Source organism: Brachypodium distachyon, chromosome 2, assembly GCF_000005505.3.
Source record: "Brachypodium distachyon strain Bd21 chromosome 2, Brachypodium_distachyon_v3.0, whole genome shotgun sequence".
NCBI classification, from domain to species: domain Eukaryota; kingdom Viridiplantae; phylum Streptophyta; class Magnoliopsida; order Poales; family Poaceae; genus Brachypodium; species Brachypodium distachyon.
The window spans coordinates 11,946,981-11,968,949 of NC_016132.3; the positions used below are offsets into that span (position 1 = coordinate 11,946,981).

The 21,969-nt window shown below is 42.8% G+C and overlaps 1 protein-coding gene across 1 annotated transcript; it reads right to left on the reverse strand.

Annotated features, from left to right (window-relative positions):
- Positions 1 to 14,323: 14,323 nt before the first annotated feature.
- Positions 14,324 to 19,288, reverse strand: LOC100822742 (cinnamoyl-CoA reductase 1). The gene is made up of 6 exons (XM_003567680.3): positions 18,992 to 19,288; positions 17,422 to 17,591; positions 16,416 to 16,607; positions 15,661 to 15,823; positions 15,122 to 15,308; positions 14,324 to 14,780 (listed from the first exon to the last, which is right to left on the reverse strand). Exons 1-6 carry the CDS (start codon positions 19,122 to 19,124, stop codon positions 14,636 to 14,638), a joined length of 990 nt encoding a protein of 329 aa, XP_003567728.1. The 5' UTR covers positions 19,125 to 19,288; the 3' UTR covers positions 14,324 to 14,635.
- Positions 19,289 to 21,969: the final 2,681 nt, after the last annotated feature.

The following is a 21,969-nucleotide window of genomic DNA, read 5'->3' on the forward strand; positions in this document are numbered from 1 at the left end:
GTTTTGGTATATTTTTGGCACTAACATGATTTTGGACACAGAGTATGACTTGCTGGTGCTGCAGTTTTTTACTCATTAGTATATCTTATATACATAGCACAAAGAGTTGAACTTGATTCCAGTTATGGTGCTCATGATTGTTGTTCTATCACGTTCTATTTCAATAATTTGCAATATCCAAAAAAAGCATCGAAGAGTTATATATCTCCCGTTCTTATGTACACTAATTTTATTATTACTGCCTTCTGTCAAAAGGAAATGATACCCGAAGGATGCTGTGTTACCTGAAATTAGTCCCAGCAGAGGTATGGACGCAGTCGAGATTACGCTGCGGCAAGTCGGCGGAAAGCCTACGGAACACATAATCTACGAGTTTTATATTTTGTACTCATGGGAAGTCGGTTTCGGTACAAGGTATGGGAATAGCTTCAGGAACCACAAGAACAATACCAGATGATGCAACACTTCGACTGCACAAACGCGGTAATTTTCTTTCAATACATGATACTATGATAGTCCAGTGTCAATCGTACTCACTACTCAGCAGTTTGAGTTCTTCAATCTTACTTGTTACCTGTGTGCTTCTCTTCAGGGCGATGAACCAATCACAGAGGTTGCAATGTCCAGACAGGCTTAGGTTGCTCCGGACAAGAGACCATGGTTGGTACGTGCCCTGCACCTAGCTACCTGGACGGGCGCCCTAGTGGGATGCACAAAAAAATTCTTTAGAGGGTGGCGTGCAACCAAGGAGAAGTTGTTGGTAACTAGCGTGGACACCGGCATGACCGACGGGTGCCGGAAGTAAGTTGTAGTTTTTTATAATCCAATATTCCATTATACTTTCGATGGAATTCTAATGTGCTTCATACACTAGGTACCATTCTGGCCTGTTCACAGCACATTATGCTCGTTGGTACGAGGGCCCGTCATTACTTAGGCCGATTGCTGGTGTAAGTAAGCTTGTCAATTGCCTTTGTTGAGAATGCCTCAGTTGTATTTTGGATGTTGGCGTCTTACTGTTTGTTTTTTGTTTTCTTACCAGTCAGGTCTTTTCGACACAAGAACGGACTTGCGATACCAGCTGATCATGATGGGAGAGAACTCCACTGAGCTTCGAGACGAGTTCTATTCCCTACGATATTTCTAGCCTGTGATGTAATGTGTCGTTCTCTGAATTTGTTATCGCGACGCTAGATGCTATGCTCGAAGATGGACGAGTTTAATAGAACATCACTTTTTGTTGTGAAATGATATTATGGCCTATGCAGCCTAATTAATTATGTGTACTTTGTTTGTAAGCTAGGGCGGTGAAGCCTTGCGAACACACAGGCCCTATCAAATCAGCATGGCTTTTGTTATCGCATAGTTATTCTCTGCATTTTGTCCCCAATGGAGCACTCACATGAACCAGCTCATTTTCTGGGCACATGGGCTGTGACTGCATGGACATCGCTTTGGTATGCGTAGATCATCTTAAGAAGGTCGTGGTGTGTGATGTTATGATGTATTATAGAGCCTTTTCAAAGGGACGGTGGCTCAATTTGAAAGTAGCAGTAGCACAATTTGATAGAGTAAGCTTTGTTTCAAGATTCTTCCTAGAGAGCAACGATCAATTACTACCATAGTGGAAACATGAGTAGTTACAGCTGTTGATAGAAGCTGTGTCATCAATGGACAACTTTTGAAACATCAATTTAAATTTCAGGGAAAATCATTATTGTCCCTAAAACATAGTGGAGTGCGTATAATGAATCACTACAACATTAGGCAAACGCAAAATCTTAGATAGCTAGATCGGTTTACCTCTAACACATGGTAAGGGGCCTGGCCTGCCAAAGAGCTGAAACTCCAGCTACCATGATAGCAAAAGCAGCCAGAAGAGCAAGCTTCTTGTCCTTGGTCTCAAGTTCTCTTCTGCTCGGGCTCGGCGACTTGAAATTCAAGCTCTTTGTTGCGCAGGTCCATCTTGAGGTTCTCAGCCTCAGCCTTATCTCAAGATCCATCTGCAACATAACCAACTGCGCGTTCTTCTTTGCCCACAGAGACAGTCGACGACGTTCAATGAAGTCGTGCCTTGGAACTGCATCAACAGACAACAGGAGCCCCGGCATCAACTAGGATGGATGGTCCGCCTCGAACTCGCGAATGAGCTGGAAAATAGAATACGAAGCGTGGATTAATCACTGGGTAATTAAAAAGGAGTAGAACTGTATGCCCGGATCCAAACTCACCTGGTAACGGGGCAAGGAATCAGAAGTTTCTGAGGATCAAGACATTGTCTTTTTGCGTCGACGAGGACCAAGACATTGTCGATTGTGCTTTGATGCAGACGTTTGGTACCAGTGGGCAGTGGGTTTGTTCGTCTGATGAGAAATGCAAATGAACTGGAGGTTAGAGAGATGATATGGGGCTGCAGGCAACTTTGCCTGTGTAGGAACCCACTGTCAGAACGAGCTTCACGCAGCACAAATGGTGTCCATTGGGGCTAGCGCGGTGCAGAGGCCACAACCCGGCGGGCCATTTGTTCTGAAAAGATATGACATGAACAGTACATAGATCAGCAATGCATGCTCATGTTCGTTTTGGCAATTTGCAAAGCACCTTGGCGTCGACGGACCTCAGGCCATACCCTTTCGGCTCGGAGTGTGCTAGCCTTTTGGCACATGCGTCTGCATGGACAGTGTGCATGGATGATACGTGGAAATGTGCAGGTGGCCCTGGCTGTACCGGGCCATGCCGTGCGGAGATATACCGGAGCTCTACAAGACAGCCTTGCTTTTTGAACACTTCGACCGTCTTATATGATCCCATGCAGGGGCGGAGCCAGGAAAGGCAACCATGGGTTTCACTCCACTATAATCATGGGGTTCATATGTAGTATTGGGTCCAATTTCTATTGAATTTGGTGTTTTTATTAAGTTCGTCTGAACCCAATGCATGCTTATACTGTAGCTCCGCCCCTGATCCCATGTGTAAAAAGGACCTCTCGAGCCTGCACAGGGAGTGTGCATAATTTAGCAAAAATGCAGCTGTTCAAGCTTGCCAACTAAGCATGTGCGTAATTAGAAAGCTGAAGGATAGTGATGCTATGAGGTCACACATAATCGCAACATGTTCGATAATCAGTCTCACGAGTCCACTTTTTTCGAGTGAAGTTTTATCACAAGAGCCAAATCGGATGGCAAAGCAGGATCCTTGAAAAGGTGTGGCTCTGTGAAAATGTTTTTTTTGGGTAAAATGAAAAATCCTTGCCCTGTGAACTTATGTTGAGAACCCTGGCACGTAGAAGCTTACTATACAAATTATTTGTAGGTATATTAGCTTGTCCGGTAAAATAAAACGTGAGTTTATATAAATAGTGAATTGACATAAACTTCACTCGAAGAAAGTGGACACGTGAGACTGATTAAACTTCCCTCGAATGTTGCTGTGCAAACATTACTTTGGAAAGAGAGCAAAACTGGCCGGTGCTTCAACGGCTTTCATCAATCAATAATTGGATTTTTTTTTTTTCCTTCTCTCGCCGTGGGAGAAAACAGCTATGTAGGAACTATATAAATCAGGAACGAGTGTTATGGAGAAATTAAACGTGTGTATGGTGAGGGGGAGAATTAACAAGAGGCTGCGGCAACTTTTGATTATGCAGGGCCCACTGTCATGCACACACTGCAAAATACCACACATGGCGTCCATTGGGGCAACCGAAATGCATGACCCACAAACCATTTGATTTAAAACAAAAATGCATGTCCTGTGTGTAACAACTGTCCACCGCAGGACATCCAAAGTGCTTTGACTGAACGGTACAGATCAACGCAGAGGATGCAGTGTTCGCTGGTCACCAACACACATGCTAGAGCTTGATTCCGTGACCTTGAAAATGAGTTAGACTGAACGTCGCCTTTCGGTTGTTCTGCACAGCAACGTTGGCCACGAGCGCAACCTATGTAGTCTCAGCGCGGCTGCAGGATACATGGCTAATTCCTACCAGCATTCCTGATAGGACGCATTTAACATGTTCTAGTCTGCATCAGGCTTAGATTTCGTGATTGGTACCCCTTTTTTGTGGCGATTATCTAGTTCATTCCTTTCATACAACCATTGGTATTGAATAATGTCAAGCAATGTTGCGAGACGACGCTTTGGGAAGGATATATCAATCCGTTAAAAAAAATGTAAGAACACACCGTAGCTGTCCTGTGGGCAAGCCTTCTTATTGGATATTTATCCGTACGGGTCATCTTTCTTTGATTTCAGGCTGCACAATTGTTGCCGAACCACATCAGATCGTATGGTCTTGAAACCATTTCCAGCATGCATGTTTTGCATTAGAAGCTTCATTTTTAAGTCTACTCCAGTTCATGAATTTTATACCTGAACTAAGAAACACCGACACTAAAGCCTTGATTAAGTACTGTTTCATTCTTATAATACATCTTCATAGGTGTGTTAGCAGGTATGTAGCTTCATAAATTTGATGCCTGGACTGAACCCAAACACTGAACCATTAATTTTTGTCTTGTCTCAGTCTTATAAAACATGTTTGGCTCTATAATAAACATATTCAATGCGAGCTACGCGGATCAAAAAGGGGTTAACCTGGAAAGGATAAAGAAGTGTACATGGTCCATCCATGGAGACCCAAAGTACATGGATTTCCGCAAGAGCATGTCAGCACAAGCATAGACAGAGGGGACAGATTCAGGTAAGAGTTTGCAGTACATGATATCAGGAGACGCAGTAGATGATCAGATATGAACACTTGGGGCACATCACATGGCTCCAGGGGCACAAACACATCTTTTGGGAGCCTAACACATTTGGATGAGATTTTGAGATTGGCTGTCGGAGAGACTGGCTGTTGGACCCATGCACCGTAAACAAGCCAATAAATAAAGATGCACCTGAATAAGGTTGTAGATGTACTAAAAACTGTGGTCAAGTAAATCCTATAAGAGAATCAATATTAATGTGAAGTTTAATCACAATACCCAAAACGGATGGCATATCAGACGCAGCTCCAGGGCGCGGTTAGCGCCTCGCTAGTGGACAATGCGCTCCTCAAAGCTGCATACACCATCTTATCTAGTTTATGTGTGTTGTGTACATTTGCAACCTGTTCTGCTGGAACCAGGAAAGGCCAAATGCTTCTTATATGTACTCATTTTTTACAGTCTTGCATGGCTTGTGAATTCGCTGTTTCTCTGGCATGGAAGTGTATTCTCAAAATCATTTAGCTTGGCAACAAGGTATAATTATATTATCAGGTCCATAAGTACAGCCGTAAAGAAATATGATCTTCATGCGAAAAGAAATTTTTAGTTACTCAAAACATCCCTGAAGCATTCCATCCCTGAGCTGGAATACACACATAAAGCTTTGTGTAAGAACTGTCTCGCAACACCGGTTATCTTTTGACAAAATGTGACATGAGGAACACATATGGGACAGATTCACATGTCCGGTCATAAAGTTGCCAATGCCCATCCTTGCGACCCCAAGTTGGCAGGAAGACAGAAGCTAAAATTCAAACATATACTTTCGGCAATTGTGCAGATCTTTTTTGCAATGTTACAGATTTCAATTCATGAAAGAAGCAGTGCCGAGCATCTAGGAACAACTTTTTGCCTGCATGACTAGTTCAAAATGTGGTTCATAGAGCAAACTGTTAATCAACTTGGAGCTCAAGATTCATGTATAACCATCCCGCAGAAACGAAAAGGGTGTGTTTATTTCTCAGTCACCTAAAAAATAGTTATTTCTCAGTCGACAATCGTAGCCATCCAATGAAGATTTTTTTTATCCATCGGATCTACATTAATCTCAATCTCAATGATTGAATCAAAAGATTGTTATCATCGACTAAGAAATACTCCCTCCGATCCATATTAGTTGTCTCAAATTTGTTCAAATATGGATGTATCTATGACTAAAAAGCGTCTAGGTACATGTAATATTTTGACAATTAATATGGATTGGAGGGGTAGTTATTTCTCAGTCGCCTAAGAAATAGCAAAACCATTATTCAAACGAGCTTGACATGGTTCACTCTTGTTATCAACAAATCCAGGAGCCAACACTTTTTATATTTCCCAAAAAGGGCAGGAGAGACATATTGTACTTGATTATCGTTTTGAGCTTTTTTTTCTCACAGTTTGATAGTGCAGTACACCTGTAGCACAGATACAAGCACTGGCCTCTCATTTATTTCTGAAACTAGAAACACATAACTGCAGCCAACATGAACGCTATAGTAGTCAGGCATAAATACATTTTGTTTTTGTTCTTGAACTTCTTGAGATCCGCAAGTCCTTCTTGAGATTATCATCGTCAGCTCTATCAAGATCAATCTACAAGACCTACAACTGTGAGTTCTTCTCTGCGACAGACGGCTTTGCATGAAATTCATGGGGTTCGGATCGATAGGAACCATGCATCCTAGTAGGCTGCATGGTTCTGCCTCGAACTCGCCAATGAGTTAACATGAATAAAATGGTGGAACTGGAGCGAACAAAACTCATAACACGGAGGCGGAAACTCACCGCGTAACGAAATGATGAGCCCGACGCTTCTGTCGAAGACATTGTCAATGCCGCGTTGCCCGCTTGCTGCATTGGATCTGTTCCTCTTTATAAGAAGTGTAAACGACTCGAAGGTGGGGGAAGTGATGATCATGAAATCAGGATTGATTCTGGTATTTGAAGTGTCCATGGAAAAAGGACTACTGAAATTGAAATGAGGGTGCGGTGAGGGGTATAAGTGTAAATAGGCTGCAATGTCGTTTGAATATGCAGGACCACTGTCATCCATATACTGCAAATATCACACACGGTGTCCATTGGGGCAAACGAATTGCATTTGCATGATACACAAACTGTTCACCCCAGGGCATCCAAAAAGTGCTTTGACCGGCAGGTACAGATCAACCAAGAGCATGCAGTGTTCTTCGGTCACCAACGTGCATGCTAGAGTTTTAATTCTGCACCCTTAGGTCGTGAGATAGCCTATCGGCACCACCACAGACTGCGTCCTAGCCTTTCGGCTGATCTGCAGAGCAACTTTGGTTATTGGTGTGTCAATGATTATACATGAATGTTGAGCTGCGAGTTGATTATCATATTGCTTTAAGAGTCACAGTTTTAACTAGTTGTGCATCTAGTTGTCTTTCACTGCTTCTTCTGTGAATAAAAAACTGCATCATTGCAAAAAGGATCTGAACCATTACCGAAAATATATGTTTGTATTTTAGCTTCTGCCTTCCTGCCAAAAGGTTAGCTGTTACCTCCCTATATACCGGTGGTTACATTCATGCACCTCCGGTTGCTGTTTAGAAATATTACTTTTCCTATGCTATTCTTGTTCTGAACAAGCAGATCATTGTTGTCAGGAAGGAAGTAGTAGGTCGCTTTGTTTTCAGTCATCTCAAATCACTTCTTGTGTTTTGGCTCTAGAAATCTAAATTGTTTGCTTTTTTGTCCAAATTTCAGTTCATTTGATATCAGATTTGCTATTGCAGTTACTTATTTTTATTTTATTTTTCAATTGAATTGGTGGCCTTCCGATTTCGTGGGGTGAGGGTTGATCGATGTGATTTTTCAAGAGTGGCTTGTTTTCTCAATCCCCTCCTCCCCCCCCCTCCCCCACCCACCACCCACATCTGTGTGTTTTTTAGTAGGGATTATATATATGAGCAGGGTGTGTGATTTTTGATGAGCAGATGTTGTTGTTCTCTTCCTTTGCAGCGGGAAGGTATGGGTTTGTGCCACTAGGAAGGCATCCGATTGATTGGTCTTTTTTTTAGCTTAGTTGTGCGATCCTGGGACAGAAGGGATGTTGTTTTTTCTTGAGATAGTAACTGAGAGGATTAATGTGTTAGTTGGAGTGGTTGATTTTTATCCTATTGTACATAAGTTTTTATATATGTGTGTCTTTAATCTATTTTATTTTTATTGAGCCCATTTTATGTGGTGAGGGAGCACCTCTATTTATACAAAAATCATGGGATGTATTATGAGATGTGTCATCATCCCTAGTCATCCTACTATAAATACAAGACCATGAGATGTATGACATATGTCATCATCCTAGTCATTCTACTATAAATATCTACTTTCTAAAATAGTCTTCCAAAATATCGTAGTCTCGATATTTGTTACTTCTTCATGAAGATGTTCTAGTGTCTTACATGGTAAACTCATTCCTCTTCATGTTATCTCAACTTTTCTAGAATATTTTAATCTTCTCATTACAAACATTAATTCATTCGGAATGCTCATTGTAAATATCTTACTCCTCCAACTATCCATAGTCTTCTTGAATCTTACGAAATATGCATTGCTAGTTTTGAACATAGATCGTGTTGCTCGTCACCTATGAGGATTGTGGTGCTCTTTTCTGTATCCTGTCGGTGTCTCTTAGTATGGTACATTAATTCGGTGCCCCCTCACTGCTCTTGTTTGCTGCGTTGCCCCTTCGATCTAACCCTTTTAGCGCCATGGGGAGGTGCTAAACCCACCCAAGAAGCTAAAGGTGACTCCAGCGGGGTGACCCAAAACGGACACAAAAAGTGTCCATTTTGTTCCGTTTGGGTGGCGACGTGAACACACCAGGTGCTCATGTCCGGCCTGTGTCCATTTAGGTCCGCGAGTGATCCCAACGGTGCGACCCAGTTAAATTTAAAAGTTGCTAAATTTCATTGATAATAAACTTCACGGACTACATTTAAATTTAAAAGAACAAAATAAAAACCAAACTAATAAGTAATCTACTCGGATTCGGAATCCAAGTAGATGACCTCCTTCTCCGGCGACCAGGCCTCCATCAGCGGTGGAAAGTCCGGCCACAGCAACCAGGGCTGCTCCTTGCTAGCTCCTCGAAGGCTGACTGCTCCATGGAGGCCTGGAGCCGGGCTTGCTCCTCCTCGGCAGTTTGTGCCTCCAACACCGCCTCCACCTTGGAGATCTCCAGGGCGGCCTAGAGCTCCTCGTCCTCCTCCAGAGCACCCTGCCGCCGTGGAGGCTAAGAAGGAGCGCCACCGGACGTCATGCTCCATCTGGTACCTTTGATCCCAGTACGGAGACTCCTCGGCATAGGCCGGGGCGTTCCGCGGGCGGCTCCTGCGCCGCCATATCCAAGTGCGGTCCTGCACCCTCTCCGTGGTAATGTGGAAAGGCGGGGATGCGGCCTGCGAAGCCGACCATTGGCTGCACAGTGCCGACGAGGAGTAGGCCTCATGGTCATTCTTCCTAGATTCAGGAGCCCATGGCGATTCGGGGGGGCGGTGGTAGCGAGGGTTTTTTCGGGACAGGAGCAAGTGGGAATGGAGAAGTAGGGACGACGTGGTCCCCATTTTATATGACCGAGTGGAAGATTATTGGGCCGCTGACTGGTGGGGCCAGGGAACGGAAACCTTTGACTCAGCCGGTCGAGGGCGGACGCGGAGCCTGTCTCTTTCTTGTCCGTGTGGATGCAAACCCGGCCTAGATTTGGGTCTGGAATGAGTTCAGGCCGACAAAAAAACCAGACGGGGGCAAAAATTAGTTGCCTCGTTGGCGTGTTTTTTGTGTGCGCGGACACAAACGCGTACAGGAGAAATTCATCACCACGCTAGAGTCGCCTTTAAGTATCATTTCTCCTCCTCTCCCCCCGGATTAGGATTCAATCTTACTGCTTGGGATTGATTTGGCTCTTCAGAGCGATTATGTCATGATGAGATGATAGTGACTTGTTGTGCTGAATCAATTACGGCGTATCTTGGTTGTGCTGAATCAATTACGGTGTATTTTGATTGTGCATTGTTTGAGCATTGTGTTTGCTCTTACAAACTGGTCGGACGGGTTGGTCCCACATTTTCCCTTCAATCCTCCTCATTCCCGCAGGAGCGCTTCCGCATTTCGCTAGCGAGTTTCACGGTCCATAACTTCGCCCCAGAGACTTCCTCATTCAGTTCAACACAGATGTCGGGTCCCTGCGGTTTCGCCAATGGTCGCGGCAGTCTAAGGGAAGATTGCGGGTTGTTCACTGCAAGGTCGATCGTGCTGGAGGTGCGAGACGTGTCGGCCCAACCGCCACCTTGCGACTGCCGCTTGCCCCGTTTTACACCATCAGGCACATTTAGGGCATCTCCAAGGGTGAGTCTCCATTTGTCCATTTGGCGGCTGGTTTGGGTGTTTGGACAAATAGGGGTGAAGAAAATATCATGTTGCCTAATGAAAACTCCCATTTATTGTTCTAACAGCCTTTGACATGTAGGCCAAAAGTACAAATAGACAAGTTTTGCACAATTAAGGACTCCCTATTGTCTCTCCAAATTTGGGAAGAAACGGCCACCTTTTGGACAAATATGGGTCTTCATTTGTTCATAAACCCCTAAATGGATAAATGGAGAGAGTTTAGGAGGTGTAATTGGAGATGCCCTTGCTCACGAGATGGGTGACCGGACTTGGATATCACGCATCCATCCCCAGTTTGGTCACCGTTGGCATTCCAGAGCTGGATCCGTACGAATTAGAGTCCCCCTAGGAGGTCGAGCTCCCCCCATGGACTACGAGTCTACGACCTCTCAAGCACGAGCTCACGGTGATTTGGTGGTGATTTGAGATGGTTTGTGTTTTGGTGATGATGCAGGGTTGCTGTTGCTTACCAGAACAACGTGAGGGCTAAAATAAATATGATATCCGACTGTGCTTGAAATTTGACATGCCATGCCATCTGTTCTACATCATCCGGTGAATGTTCCAAATAATCTCGACCGTATCACTACTGTGCTAGTAGTTTAGATTTAACATGATTAGATGTTGTCATTGATGTTCCAAATCAACTAAATTGTATTAATATAAGTACATGTTTGGATCCCTTTATTACGAGCAAACAACTGGTTCAGGCCAACAAACACTTGGACAAGAATATGGTGAGGACTTCCTGATGCAATACACACACCCTCCCCTCCTTCCTCCAACGAAAACACAAGGACGGTTTAGATCACTCCGTACCCTTTCATAAAAAAGGCATGATGGACATTAATTAATATTTCTTCTTTTCTTTCCACCTGGCTCCGAACAACACTAGGTGTTTTTGATTTTGCTGGAGATTGCACCGTTGGATCACGACGAAATTTCGCGAGCTTGTAGTAGACACAATTCCGCACAATCCCACGGAAGGGATCAGTGAAATACTTCTTGAGCCAGCGGAAAACATGCGAACAAGTCGGACGTTTGTGCTGTCCCGCACGGCTGTGAGAAATCCAAACAACGCTCGGTGTTTTACAATTTTCCGAAGATTCCACCATTGGATCACGACGAAATTTCACATTGTAGTGGTAGACAAAATTCCGCACATTCTCACTGAAGGATCGTCGAAATATTTCTTGAGGCAGCGGGGAACATGCGAACAATGTGGACGTTTGTGCTGTCTCACAGGTACGCGAGAAATTCAAACAACACTCGGTATTTTCAAGTTTTCTGACGATTCAACCGTTGGATCGCGACGAAATTTTACACTGTGTTAGTACACAAAATTCCGCACAATCTCTCCAAAGGGATCGTCGAAATAATGATTCGATCAACGGGAAACATGCGAACAAGTCAGACAATCGTGCTGTTACGGAGTTGGCCGGAGATTTCACCGTCGGATCGAGACGAAATTTCGCACCGTCATAGTAGACACAATTTCGCACAATCTCACCGATGGGATTGTCGAAATAATACTTTAGGCTGTAGATACTTTGCGAGAGAGGAAGGAGGCCGGAGAAAGAAAAAGATTAGGCAAAAAGAGAACAAAAGCATGTAAAAGAAAAAACGTGAAAAATCATCCTATCCTTCCGAGTTTAGGAGGGGGTTGTATTGAATTAGGCCTCTATTGTGAGATATCCCAAGTCATACTGCCTTTCTTATTCTGCATCATTTATGTTTTTACTTTTTTTAGCGAGGGAAAACATTATCTAATTTAAAGTGTCTGCTTCTGCTTCCAGCTATTTCATTTGGTACTCGGTAGTATATTAATGGGCCATAGTTCATCAGTTTCCATTAGCCATGTATTGTTGTCTCAGTTTTGCATACAATTCACAGAAACTATTGTGATCTAGCTATTATTTCAATATCATGGGGCTACTTTTTATATGATGTTGAACATAATATTGTTTTACTTTATTAGACGGGCCTATTAGTTAGCTACCGTGTCCTATCTTGCTGAAATTAAGGACAAGTACGGCAGTAATAATTTGCAATACTGCCATCTTAACCGGCGACGGCGCCTCCTGCGCCGGCCCGGCCGACTGCAAACCCTCCACCGGTGCCACCTGCACCAGCGGAGGAACCTCTACTGCCGCTGCACCAGGCTGGGCCCGCCTTTAGCAGGCACCTCCTGGATCGACGATGCACCCAGAGCGGCCGCGGCTCCGCACTCCAAAGAGGACTTTCCACGGCAGCCTCGGCTCTCCACCGCCGAAAACGATGCCCGCCTCGGACTATAGATGGTCATCCGGCTGGGCCCAACGAAAAAGCCCAGCAGCCTGGTGGGCCAGACGCAAGTTTAATCGGGTCAGGCTGGCCCTTGGCCTGCCCTGTGCCACTCCCGGGCTTCATCCTCAGGCCCCAGGCTATAACCTGGCCCGGCACGCCCTGAATAACATTTTTTTTAAATCTAACTACACCTCATCTTGGTGGTGGGAATAAAAATATGGGGGCAAGGAGAGTTGAGACGGCAAACACATTTTGACTATTTCGTCAATGGCAAGGACAAAAAAAAAGCCGCAGGCCTGCCTGGGCTGGTCGGTGCCCAAGGGCTTTTTTCGAGGCCCGTCAAGCTTCCGGAGCCAGGTCGACCCGATTGTGCTTGGTGCCATGTCTGGGCCTCGAGACGGCCATTTTGGCCATCTATACCTCGGACCGGAGAAGGTGCCCCAAGCACACCACTAGATCGAAGCGGCCAAGCCCCGCCGCCGCCGTTCGCACGGACCTAACCCGGCGGCTAACTGGTGGCGGCGAGGGGAGGAGACGGAGGGAAGGAGGTTAACCGGCAGCACAAATCCAATTTTCGCCGGTCCATTGAATGTTTGTTTCTAAGAGAGCAGCACCACTCTCAAAAATGGGGGAGAATTTCATTTCCCTGGCACCTCGTAGGGATGCACACAACCATTAAATATGGATCTAGTTAGAAAAAGTTTTATGTAACATGGTGCTTCCATGAGAACGGGTCTGAGGTCCGCATTGTATTTGCTATGAAAATCTAGTATCAACTTTGATGGATGAAATCTTTTTGTTTGGTAAATAATGTCTCATCCGATGTTGACTAGTTTTTCCAGGATATGATTTGTATATGTTTATATGATCGAAAATACATATAAAGACATGCTTTTTTTTTACCTTTGCAACATGTACTTTATGTCAGATGACTTGCTGTATTTCTTTTTTAAATTCTATTTTTCAGTTATTATGTCTAATTGAGAGGACTATAAGTTATTATGTCTTTTTTAAATTCTATTTTTAAGTAGCGTAGATTTGTTAAGAGCCCATTTTCTGACCGTAGTGAAATAGCCCATTTATATTATGCCCAGCTATGTGATTTATGACGTGATTTGTTAGCTTTTGATTTGCCCCTTCTGCCACTCCTAATATGATGCTTCTAATTTGAATATAGAATGATGCCTTGTATTTTGCGTGTACCAATTTAATCAACAAAACATCATTATTGTTTTTAATCAACAACCCGTCCTTATTGTTTTGCGTGTGTATTTTGCGCTACGTTTTCGGTATAGAGCTTTGTCTACTCCACCATGCTACAATGTTGATTTGGTAAAAGGGATGATATTCTTTTAGTTTCCTTAGAAGAAAAGAAAATCGTGAGTTCATAGTAGTTTGTACTGTCAGTTCATTTGGACTTTCAGAATCTCCTCTGTATTTTATCTCTGATTATCTGCCTTCTTTGAATTTTTGGTTACATAGGAACTGCCAAAATCTCTTGCAAAACAGCTCACTGACACAAGATCTGGGAATTTAAGTGTGTCCATCTCGACCTTCCAATTATCTGGTTTTCCTACAACATTCCAAATTGACATTAAGAATCTTAGGTTTAAGGTTGGTTGCTCACAACATTGATTTTAGGTTCAAAATGTTTGAGGTGGGTTGTTCATGCGGCTTTTCAAAATCTATGAGGTTAGTCCAATTTGTACAAGCATGGTGTTCTGCATGTTTGTTTCTGAATGCGTGCAGGAATGTCTAGATGCGAAGAATAGATATAAAATATTGATTTTGAAGGACCCATGATTTTTATCGAGGATCTTCATTTCTTATGTTCGTTTTGATTGTACCGATTTATTGTACTTCCGTTTATGTATCAAAGGTAGATCATTGTTTTACAAAATATATAAACTCAGTTTGACAAGCAACTGAGGGTGACTGGGCTGAAAGCCACAAAAATCAGCAAATACTAAGCAGAACACTCGGTGGAAGATACTGAAATCTTGAAATGGAGGTAAATTTTACACAGTTTTGTGCGTTTTCCTAACTTTATTGAATGACCCTAACATGGGAAGGGGAAAATGAACACCAGATGCCACCAAGTAAGACCCTGTACCTGTCTTGATTTATTTGCTCATGTCTGCCACAGAAAATTTATTGAATGATTCGTATAATTGAGTTTAGAAGCTGATAAAGCTTTTGTCCTTCAAACATTCTATGGTCTCCTTGAGGGACGTCTCAAACGGTGTCAACTCGATTCCCAAGCTTTTTACTTTGTCCCGTGAGACCTGGTAAGTTGGAGCGAATGGCTGGTCATCGGCGCACCTGGACAAAAAAAATCATTTAATTGGGATCTAACAATAAAAATTGTTTAAAAATAAGATCAAATAGTGATATGAAGCTACACATATTCTCATGAATCTTAAGATCTCTGCAATTTAGTTTCAACCATTGTGTCGTAACATAAATTTAGTAATGTTGATACATAATTTTATCTGAAGAAACTTCTGCAATATGAATGAATCACAATCATTGGAAATTTAAAATTTCAGGCGGTATATATCACGCATCAAAATTACTTAAATGGTTCCTGGAAGCGTGCTGTGGCTTGGATATATTGTCATTCACTGCAAACACAGCACTGGAGGTGTTTGGTAATTACTTACTTGTCAGGCACCGGAAGAGAAGGGTACATTTCATGGATGATTTTGACAATCTCCGAGAAGTGAATAACTCTGTCAACCATGCAATATCTTCCACTCGCTGAAGGAACCTCACATGCAAGGACATGTGCCAGAGCAACATCCTTCACATTCACCCAACCAAAACTATAATTAAGATAAACAGGTGACCCTGTAAATAGTGAGTAGGATGAAACGTTACTTATATCGATAAGTTGAGTCATGCAGCCAAACGTAATTTTCTTCAAGAAAAAACAACTATCAACCAGTGTGTTTTATTTGTGAAGTTAATAGAAAAGATCCACATTTTTTCCTCTGCCAATGCACAAATAACCCATCTATTGGCATGGTTAATGGAAAGATGGAAATTACTGTTTGCTACTTCTATTTTCTTTAAATTACTCATTAGCAGAAAGATGCATCGGTATTCCTGAGTGATAACTAGGTTTATGCTTACTCTTTCGGTTTTTATCTCCTGGAAGTAACACCACTGATTAGAAAATTTATTCGTCGGAGGAACATACCACTGATTAGATACAAGACTAGTTGAGCACTAGTGTTGAGTGTCGGCTGCAATAAGGGCCCAATGACCATGGCTGGGTTTATGGTCACCAAGTCGATACCATTGTCCTTTGAGAACTTCCATGCTGCTTGTTCAGCCAGTGTCTTTGACAAAACATACCATTCCTGATTCGAACAGTAAGTGGTAAGCAATTAGATGTCCACATGCAGCTAGGCCCACAATTAGAATGGAAAAATATTACTTGGACACTTCAACAGTTAAGGATAACATTTCCCTTTTACTCGCCAAAAAAAACAGTGAAGGATAACATGGACATTCAGAGGCATAAGTCAGTTAGCTCAAACAAGTCTACCATGGTAATTTTGTAAAAAAAATATTAAAAAGAGAGACCAGAATTGGCAGTTCTATACAATAAAGATAATGCACTAGACACGGAAATGGCTTTGAGAGCTGATGCTCCATGGAGCCCAAAATTTTGAAAAAAATACACCCATATATAACTAAGAAAATTAGTACAATAAATCCAAAATGTAATTCAACGAATTCCATATGCATTTTTTCCTCGAACGTCCATATAATTTATTTTCTTCTCGAACGTCCTTATATGTTTTTTTTTTCTCGAACGTCCATATCTGTATTTGAAAATGCTCTTGAGGCAAAGCAGCTACGTGATTACCATATGTAAAGGGTGGCTAATCAATTATGAGAGGTTGAAAACATAGTACCAACATTCGTGTTGCAATAAGTATGCAATACCTTTGCCTTTTCACAAAGTTCTGGAATAGAAAATGATGTATCGTCGACCACAACTTCAGGAGATAATGGATTTTCAGTGAATACAACAGCTGCCATTGAAGATGTTAAAACCACCCTTTTCAAAGAAGAAGCTTTCTTGCAGGATGCCAGAACATTGAGTGTTCCTTTTACTGCTGGGTCAATCAACTCAATCTAAAAATATAAGTCACTGATGAGAGTTGGTATTTCAAGTTTTCAACTGGCTTGAAACTTCTATGAGTGGGGTAGACAAAACCAAATCCTAAAGGTCTTTGTAGTTCTGTTTTATATCCCTTGTATGCATGAACTAATTAAGGATAAAGGAATACCAATGCAAATGAAACTACCAATAAAATGAAGAGAAAATAGTATACTTGGTTTCACATTAATTTTGGAACTGAATATGCCAAAAGAACTATATTTAATAGAACATATAACATAGATTCTAGAGAACCAAACATATCATGTATGATAACAAGAGATGATTCTCTATGCTGGCTTTGTAAAGGTGGTAATTAGGATTGAGTGACAAATCCCATTTTACGTATCAATATTGAACAATGAAGTGAACTTCCAGTCTAAATGGTATGCATACTATTATCTATCCATGTTGTGTCTGAGTTAAACGACCCTAGTTTTATTTTCTACTGGGATAAAAAATTGTAGTCCTGCAATCAGAAATTTCTCTCTGTAAATAGTTTCCATGAACGTTATTGATGTGTTCCTGTTCCTGTTTTTATTTGCAACAGCAACAGAATGTGAACCTTGTAATAACAATGTAATATGTTTATAGGTTTTAGTAGACTACCCGGCACTATTCATTGAGTTTTAATGCATGCTTAGTACTTCTGATGAATGTTTAGCATACATAGCTTTATTACGAAACGATGGCAACTTTTATCCAAGTAAAAATTAGTTCAAATTATGCTAGCAGAATGGTGTTGGAAGCTCGAGTTACTGAATAGGAACTAGCAAAAGCAGTACAAACCTGAGGATCTTTCGGATTATTGTAGAAAGGAGATGCTGTATGAAATACGCATTCACAACCGTCAACTACAGCATCAAAGGATCCTTCTTCTAATAAATCGGCTTTAAATAGATGCAGCCTATCGGCAGATCCATCTAGAGCACGTAAATGTTCTATCTTCTTCGGATCAGCTGGCACCAATATATAAAAGAAGTTTAAGTTTCTTATTCTGTGACAAATGCAAGGGTATAGAAGACAACAATGAAGGTTCTACAAATTCTATGAGTTAATTGCATAAAACCCCACCTTCATGTGCACTTGTAGCATCTTATAACAATTTCTGAACACTTTCTCTAGATACCACAACTTTTGTGTTAGTTATGAACGAAACGTCTGAACCACCCATCTAATGAGTAATATGACACTATGGACCCACAAGTCAGGTCTGACGTGGATTATGTTGCCACGTTGGCGCTGCCTACATAGACATGGGACCCATACGTCACTCTCATCCTCATCCCCTCCACACCTCTCACTCATCATGTGCATCTTCCACGGCGACTTCTGGAGCCTCTCCAGGCCGTGGGATCGAGGCGACGTTGAATCTTGAGCAGAGGAGAAGTTGAGAGATCGGAGGAGGAAAAAGAGTGGCACGTTGGCACAGTGCAGGTCAAAGAATGCCACGCTGACACTGATTTGTGGGGTTTCTTTGTCAGAAACGGAATCAACTGGGGGATCTGGATCCAGTGTATTAAGGATTAGCTCAAAAATTATGGTCTTATGAAAAAATGTTCACGATGGTTGCCTTTACACATGGTACACGATAGTTGGGATTACAGAAATACTTGTATTTTTTTAGTAAAGAAAATTCTGAAAATACATAAATTATGGATGGAAGCGAATACTAGTTTTTAAACAATTATTAAAAGGAAATAATTTAATCTAAAGTAAAATAAATTTTATTACAATAATGACAAAACATGATTATTTTTGGGTCCAGACCTAACAAAAATCGCCGCGCAATTTCATGCTCGGTTCGAGGGTAGCCCACAACCTACTGATCAAGTTTCGTCCCATGTGGACATGTTCATTGGCTTGTACTAGTATTTAAAAAAAGAAATACTCGTTCCGATCCATAATAAGTGTCACTGATTTGGTTGAAAGTTATATTAAATCAGTGACGCTTGTTATGGATCGGGAGGTATATTTTTCGTTGTTCAACTGAATGAATATATATTTGTAGGAATTTCCCGGCCGGCTTTTATTTTGGGTTCGAGCTGACCAAAAATCGCTGGACAGCAGCTCCTGTATTGTGAAACATCCGGCACATGGCCGCCGGCAGAGCCTGTCGGCCAATTAATACTCACCCTCGTCTCATTCAAAGATCCAACCCGGCCCGCTGACCTTCCTCGCTGCTGATGCTCCAATACTGCCGGCAATTGCTAGCTAAACAGCTCTTCCTCGCTGCTGATGCTCGAATACCTCTCTGATTAAGAAATCGATCCAAAACACTACTACTCCCAGAGTCCCAGCCCCTTAAATTTCGATCAACTGAAGCTTCAAATGACAAGGAAAAATTAAGGTTACGTACCGGGGTCGCGGAGAGTGCCGCGCACGGTGTGGCCGCGCTGGAGGAGAAGCTTCACGATCCACGACGCGATGAAGCCGCCGGCGCCCGTCACGCACACCACCTTCTTCTTCTCCTCCGTCTTCTCCATCTCCATGCGTGTTTCTTTCAGTTTTCAGAAGAAGGGCTGGGCTGAAGCTCACTTGTGCTTTGCTGGGAACAATTTCTTCTCGCTTTTATCGTCGCTGAGGAATGGGAGCACCGAGGGGTGCGGCCCGTTGTCCCTTCTGTTCCCGCGTCCGCTGCGTGATACTCACCCTTTTTTCTTCTCTTTTAAAATTGCGTTTGAATAATTGTTACTAGTCAAAGAAAGAGATGCTGTACCTGTACGTATCCCCGCAAACAAAAAAATAAAGATGCCGTATGATTAAACAAGGTTTTATCTATATCATCAATATATTAAATTGAAATTGGTGGTGATGGTACGGATGTCATGGTAAGTTTTTTTATCAAAATTACGAGGGATATGTCACTCCAGCACGAGAAAAAAAACGTTTCGCTTAACTATTGTCAATTCATGCAAAAAGAAGGCCTCCCGCATCCGAGCCGTCCGCGGCACCCCCGCGGCTGCGTCTCTCACAGTCGCGCTGACGAGCTCCTCGTGACACAGCGCCAGCGACGTCCCTGGCTCTCTGCAATGCGACATGCCCATCCCTCCCCACGCGGTGGCGTGGACGAGCTCCCCGCGGCACAGCGCCGGCGACTTTCCTCAGTTTCCTGCAACGCAATATGCCCATCGATCCCTCCCCAGGTGGCGGCACGGACGAGCCTCCCGGTCCCCGCGGCACAACACCGACGACTTCTCTACATCGCAACATCCCCATCCCACCCCTTCCCACTGCGGCGGCGCTCCTTCCAGTGCCCCTCCCGTTACGCCCCAGTCCGCCTCCTCCGGTCTCGCGACCCGAGCACGACGAGCAGGCCGTTGCTAGTTAGCCCGCCAAAAAATACCAATGCGTCTCAAAACCAAACGTTACTAGAAGAGGAGTCAGTGGTGGCGACGGCGTACATGGGAAGAGCAGCAGTCTACGGCAGTGACCACTGCAGAAGGCGGTGGCGCCATGGGCCACAACAGGAGGCGGCGGCGGCTGGGTCTTCGGGAAAGGAGGTGGCGGTGGCGGAGTCCACTGGAGGAGGAGTAGGAGGCCACTTGAGGAGGAACCACCGGCCAGCGGGAGCCATGGAGTTTCAGGTAAGCCACGGATATGGGAAAATTGGGTAATAGGGAGAATACGGAAGGAAAAACGCCAGAACGGTGTTATGAACTGAACCAATTGAAAAGTTAAAATCTATATCAATATATTAAATTGGAGTTTGTGGTGATGGTACGGAGGTCGCGGTACACGCAATTGGAGTTTGTGGTGAAAGTACGGATGTCGAGGTACGTCACGTCACCGAAATTACGTCCAATATGCCACCTAATACCCCAGGTCCTGAAGCCCTCCATCTTCGTCCATCCTCAGTGCAAGCCCCCTTCTCTCGATCTCCCGCACGACACGAGTGCAAGCTCCCATCCTCCTCAGTCCCCACACGAAACGGATCTCCTGCACGAGAAAAATTATTCCGTAGCAACGCACGGACACTCTGCTAGTCTTAATTAAATATTAAAAGCACAAGAGAAAGTTGCAAAGAGAAGTTGCATTTTTTTTTGGGATGAAGTCTCCTGGTTGCATTCAAGTTAAAAGCTTAATGTACATGCACTATGGTTTTATTAGCAAAGATCGTCGTACAATCAAAAAGTTTGCAAACCCATCTATTTTGAATAGGTTCAGTCGCCTTGTGGACCGCTCTTATGTTAGGAGAAGTGTTGAGGGATCCCTGTCCTCAGGCTCGGACTAAATAGATCTTTCTAAATCATGAGGTTAGAGTTCGCTCAGAACTCTAGACCAATCCACAACACCCGAGTCCAAAACGAAAGGGTCTTCCGAACTCAAGACTAAAGCGTCCCTAAAACTCTAGGTCTCTCCAGTTGGTTTGTATTCCAATCGAGAGTGAATGTTTAAATGCCACATGGCGGAATTTATATAAACTATGGGTCAATGGCAAAATATCATGCCTTATCTCATTTAACCATGGCTTGATTTATTGAGTCCTTTCACCATGCCTTATGCCTTATTGGCTTGATCTTTCCTATTTGGCATCTTCACGGAAGGAGCTTTTTGTTGACTTGATTTATTGCAATATTGGATTCCGGGGCCGTTCAATGTAAGTGATTTATTTTATGCTAGCACATACTAATGCTGTATAATTGTTAATCAAAGGCTTCTCTTAAGCCTTCCAAATATGACTATAAAAAGATAGGCGTATGAAGGAAGTAATACATTTATATTTATTTCGTGTTAAAATATCTAGTCAATAATTTAATCCAGGTAAAGTTATCTGGGAGCATATTTACAAATAACTAATGATTTGCAAAAGATAGATAACAACAATTTACATATTATGTTCACAAGTCACACACAAAAAAAGACACAACCTAAAGTCTTTCTAGTTTTTAACGGTCAACGAAGATCACTTCTCCAAGCAAAGTGGCACTAAACGCCTATTTGGTTCTGAACAATGCAGAATTCATGTACCAGATTAGGATCATTTTGATGTCATTTCAATATAATTTGATTCAGGACGGAAACTAGCAAAGAGACAAGTCATAGAACAAGGACGGATGCTATGCTTTTCAAAGAATAAGAAAAAGGAAGACGGGCAGATAGGACAAAGCACAAAGCAGGTCGCCTGGACAAGTACGCTTCTGATTGATTCGAAAACGTCACGACGCTGCATCAATAAGAAAAATCTCAAATTTAGAAACAGAGGTGATATTAAATTATACAAGCACGCCACCGAATAAGTGACAAATTGACGGACAAGATACTTGAGTCTCTATCGTTTAGTTTGACATTGCTGAACTGTGTTGCGCTGAATTTATTTTATAATCCGTTAAAAAA

Bases quoted from the DNA above. Each gene is read 5' to 3' on its own strand.
- LOC100822742 (XM_003567680.3), bottom strand. From the start codon at position 19,124: ATGGAGATGGAGAAGACGGAGGAGAAGAAGAAGGTGGTGTGCGTGACG. The intron at 17,592-18,991 runs GTACGTAACCTT...TATTGGTGCCAG, and splicing joins CGGCACTCTCCGCGACCCCG to CTGATCCGAAGAAGATAGAA. The intron at 16,608-17,421 runs GTTTGTACTGCT...TTATATTTTTAG, and splicing joins ATAATCCGAAAGATCCTCAG to ATTGAGTTGATTGACCCAGC.